Source organism: Haliotis asinina, chromosome 4, assembly GCF_037392515.1.
Source record: "Haliotis asinina isolate JCU_RB_2024 chromosome 4, JCU_Hal_asi_v2, whole genome shotgun sequence".
Classification (NCBI taxonomy): domain Eukaryota; kingdom Metazoa; phylum Mollusca; class Gastropoda; order Lepetellida; family Haliotidae; genus Haliotis; species Haliotis asinina.
Genome location: NC_090283.1, coordinates 46,890,344 through 46,895,597, shown reverse-complemented (window position 1 = coordinate 46,895,597; position 5,254 = coordinate 46,890,344). Strand labels below are relative to the sequence as shown.

The 5,254-nt window shown below is 39.5% G+C and overlaps 1 protein-coding gene across 1 annotated transcript; it reads left to right on the top strand.

Moving 5' to 3' along the window:
* The first annotated feature begins 379 nt into the window (after positions 1–379).
* Positions 380–4,875, top strand: LOC137281600 (interleukin-1 receptor-associated kinase 4-like). The gene has a single exon (XM_067812937.1). The coding sequence runs from the start codon at positions 424–426 to the stop codon at positions 1,972–1,974; it is 1,551 nt and encodes a 516-aa protein (XP_067669038.1). The 5' UTR covers positions 380–423; the 3' UTR covers positions 1,975–4,875.
* The last annotated feature ends 379 nt before the right edge of the window (positions 4,876–5,254 follow it).

Below are 5,254 nucleotides of genomic sequence, written 5' to 3'. Positions count from 1 at the left end.
AGAAACATTTCACTTTTTCATTTAGCCTATTTAATAAAATAGATAGTGCCCAGCAAGTGAATTTCTTTATCGTATAATCATATGGCAATCTCTCTGGCAGCTCCGTTAGATGTAAATATTCAGCAAAATCGATTGCTACTTTTATGGGAACACATGATGAAAGTCAGGTATGCAAGATCTCGGTTAGCGAAATCGCCACCTTCTATAATCACCTTTTTCCAAAGGTGTAACACGAACAAGTAGGGGAAGTAACTCTTCCAACCGATAACGACTTATTAAAATACTTCCGGGTTCTGTATTAGTTTGTGATTGGATGTGACGTCAATCGTTTATAAATAGAAGGGGGTATTTCCTGTTGTTTACTTTCGAGTTCAGGCAGCATTCTTGCTGTCGAGGGAGTATTTTGTATTTTACATCAACAAAATGGGCGGCCAGAAAGTAACCGAAGAGACGTTTACAAGGCACCTGCCATACTCCGCGGTGGCTAAATTATCATCACTTCTCGATCCAGGAAAACAATGGGAAAAGTTTATTGTAAACATACCACGAAAACTCGTGATGTTGGACCAGGATGAATTTGTGCCGAAGTACGATCTTACGTATGTAAGTATGATGGATGAACGAGGCAAGAAGATGGGTTCAAGTTCCACACGTGCAATCTTGGACGATTGGGGAACCCAGAATGTGCGTGTTAAACATCTGATCAAAGTACTGGTGATTTCAGAGCTTTACGCAGCCGCGGATTACCTGTCAGTGAATGTGTTGGGCGGTGAACCAGTGGCGCGACCACGGTTGGAAACACCCAATGGCAGAACGGGCCAAGAAGGCCTGTCAGAAGGGGATACAAGTACTGCCAAAGAATATGAAGATAGTGGAACCGTTAATGTTCGGAAACATCGCGAGGATCTGGCTTTATCAGAAACCCAGGAATCCCTTGAAAGTTTGAGTGAAGAGAGGAGACTTTCTGTGAGAAGTGGTTTACCATCGGCCGATCTTAAGTCAGGACCTAGTCTAGGGAGTATTCGAGCTCCTGGAGAATCAGATGAAATTGCTGAAGAAGAGGAAGTTTTGAGACAACTTCATGGAAACGGAGCTATCTTTTTGAGACAGATTGATTTCAAAACGTTGAAACATATCACTAATAATTTCAATGAGACAGAAATGAGCAAGGGAGGCAATTTGATAGGCCGGGGAGGATTTGGGACAGTTTTTCTTGGTCACTTTACCAATGGCTTTAAGATTGCCGTGAAATGCTTAAAGGAAGAAAATGAGGATAACCTGAAACAGTTTCATACAGAGTTGAATGTTCTCTCAAAGTATCGTCACAAAAACATTGTCCATCTTCTGGGATATTCCAGAGAAGATGCAAACCACTGCCTGATTTATGAGTACATGTCCAATGGATCATTAGAAGATCGACTAGCGTGCAAGAATGAGACAGAGCCTCTCAGCTGTCCACTGAGATTAAGCATAGCTCAGGGTACAGCAAGGGGAATAAACTATCTTAATCATGAGGGCATTGTTCACAGAGATATCAAAAGTGCAAATGTTTTATTAGACAGAGACTTTATTCCTAAAGTTGGTGACTTTGCAACTGCAAGATTAGCACCAAAAGGAACAGGCTCAACATCCGCACAAACAATGGTAGTCATTGGCACGTCAGCTTACTTAGCACCAGAGGCATTACAGTTTGATGTCTCTGCCAAACTGGACACATACAGCTATGGAGTTGTCCTCCTAGAACTGTTGACAGGTCTTCCATCCTATGATGATGAACGAGAAGACATAGATTTGTGGAGCCACATGCAGGAGAACTGTGAGGATATCATGGACATGGTGGATCAGTTGGCCGGATCCTGGAAGGAAGAGACAGCCATTGCCCTGTACAACATCGCAACCAGTTGCCTTGTCAAGAAGAAGAAACGACCTCTCATTGAAGACATTCTTCCAGAACTGGAGAGCTTGTCAAATTAAAAACTGTGGAGTTATATAGTTATGTAACAATAACAAATTTACATGAGACTTTCAATCCACAATGAAAAATCTGTTTTCTAAACAGGATGATGAAAGTGACATATTGATTTATTGTGAATTTGAGCCACAGTTGGATAGTTCGAAAATGGTGACAGGTTTATATCCCTCTGTATGTATTTTGGCATGGTCTGGACCAACTCATTTGGGATCGAAAACATTTTCTCATAACTCATCACTGGTGTGCTGATACACAAACTTTTTTAGTGAATATGAATATTTACTTTGTGCATGTTAGAAGCTCGAAAGGAATATACATTGATAAATATGATACATGTTACATGTTAGGATTGTGATTTTGTCTGAAGACATGTAGGTGTGGTGAGAAGTTTTTCTTTACTGCAGTCAGCAGTGTTTGCATCATGTCATAGGGCCTGTGAACAATCAAGTCTTGGACAGGCAAACCAGTGTTTGATATTGTGAAGAACGCCCTCTGCTGAAGGGGTATGATGTCATTACGTCAGCCAAATCACACAGTCTTTAGGGGCAGTGGGGTTCCCTTGTGGTTAAAACATTCGCTTGCAATGCAGCAGACACAGGTTTGATTCCTGACATGGGTAGAGTATCTGAAGCCCATTTCTTGTGTCCCTTGAAGTGATGTTAGTGGAATATTGCCAAATGCAACATATGTCATATTTGGGATTTCAATTTCTCAGTAAAGTACAAATTCTAGTACTTTTTTGGTTGAGTCCCATCTGGGATTCAAACCCGCACCCTCAGAGTCAGGCACCTAATCGCCAGCACACAAAGTCAGCTGCCTAACCTGCTCAGCCACCGAGACTTCCAAAAAAAATGAAAGTCAGACAACTGGTAGTCTAGACTGCGTACTTTGTGTACCCCTCTGATAAGTGTGAATTGGCACGGCTCCCACGGCCGAAAGCTATGATTACACGTTGCCATTTAGAAAGTGGTCAAATGCAACATGTGTCATATTTGGGATTTCATTTTCTCAGTATAGTACAAATTTTAGTACTTTTTTGGTTGAGTCCCATCCGGGATTTGAACCTGCACCCTCAGAGTCAGGCACCTAATCGCCAGCACACAAAGTCAGCCGCCTAACCCGCTTACTGAGAAAGTGAAATCCCAAATATGACATATGTTGCATTTGACCACTTTCTAAATGTCATTGTGTAATCATTCCTAAAAGTGGCATAAAGCCATACTCACTAGCTTGATTTTTAATTGCTGCTGAGACAAATTCGCTCCAGTGCCCCAGTGTGCATATTGAGCAGTATATGAGTAAGTTGTTGTATGTTGTTGTTTCTTTAGGCAATATTTATAATATTCCAGAAATATGGCAGGGGACACCAAAAATGGCCTTTACACATTGTAGCCATGTGGGGAATCAAACCTCAATCTTTAGTGTGAGGAGTGAAGGCTTTAACCTCTAGACTACCCATATGACTTAGAATCCCCATGGACAACTTAGAGATCAATACATGACCATCTAAAATGATTTTTTTTGGTATGATTTTTGTCCTCCGTAACCTGTTTTGCAGGGGGTATTAAAATGCACCCTGTCCATCCGTCTGACCTTACACATTTATCTTTTCCACAGCAGAACTCTAAAATCGTTCAATATTTCTTCACCAAACTTGACACATAGATTGGTCTAGTGGTGTATTGGTGCCTTTTGACAGTTTTGGAATTCTGAATAAAATATTTTTGGCGTTTCCATGACAACAAGTTTGACTTCGACTGAAATTGGAGGTAATGCGGTGGATTTCGATGACTGTGTCTTCTTCTTGTAAGATATTTTATCTTGCCATTCATATTAAAATTCATTTTAACATTTGTGTTCCTGTGAAACAGTTCGACAGTTGAACTGTCATGTACTGAGTTCGTTTAATGCTATGTTACACATGTTGTCATGTCAGTTTAAGGTTGGTTGAATCAACACAGTGATTCAGGCTAGATATTCATCCTGTTCAAACTCACCATAGGCTATGCACAGCAAATTGCAGAGCCCAAAATAACACAGGTGGCCTTCTGTGTGTCTACAAACTATACTTACATTTTCAGTGTATGTACATATTACTAAGTGTGTTGTGTTAGGTACTCATTTATTGTATGTCTTCAAAATGTGTGTTACCTGCTTAAATTATCGGTGTACATGTATACAGATATAGCTCAGACAGTGTTATATCTGAGACCACCTGCTGTAAAATAGTTGCAAAAAGTTTATTTGTACTGTCTTCCATTTGATGTTGCTTCCTCAACTGAAGGTGGTGCCATGTGCTGGAGTTCTACATGGCGAATCATCGTGTAAGAAAATAATGTGATGTAAACATATTTTTATTGCAGATTTAGGAATGATGTATGCTGTAATGATTTACATTGATTAGGGTCGTATTATAGATGGGATGTTCAAATTGCAGTCATCTTATATGTGGAAATGTACAGTAAATTATTACTGTATGTAGCTAAAGCTAAGGTAGAGTTATATGCTATATTTCCATGAGTGCGTTTGTGTGAGTTTAGTTTTATGCCTCACTCAGCATTATTCCAACTATATGGCGGCAGTCTGTAAATAATCAAGGCTGGACCAGGCAATCCAGTGATGAACAACATGAGCATTGATGTATGCACTTTGGATTCAAGCAAGTTGGCGAGCCTGACCATCAGATCCCACCAGTCAGCAGGCATGGGTTACTGAAGATCAATTTTGAAATTGATCTTCATGGGGCAAATAAGTTTGAATGTACTGTTTACTTGATCTTATGCTGTAGTGTACCAATTTAGATACCGGATTCTATTAATTGTATTCAAAGCCATGATGAGATGATGATACAGGCACCTTTGAAACAATGACCTATGTACTTTTTCTGCTTAAACAATAAACAGTACAAGAAATGTTATCCCCTGTTTATTTGCCGCAGACGATGCACATGCTGAAGAAGTTTGTCTAATTCAGTTTCAACAATTTGACCAGTTAATTGTTTGCATGAAAATAGTGAGAAGTAATAACACGTACAACTTTATGAATAACAACTTCTTGTTGCTTGCGTACAGCTGTTTCTGTACACTGTTACACTGTTTTCAAGTTAGCCAGTCACTGAATAGTATGACAGTGAGTAAAAATTGATTGTTATTTTCATTACTGAATAGTAGTGTTGTTCTGATTACTTGAAGTAATCGAAGATTTGGTGTAAAGGTTTGTTAAGAATTGGCCAGTTTTCATTAAGTTTAATCTTTTATTGAACTCATGATAATGATCTTTTCA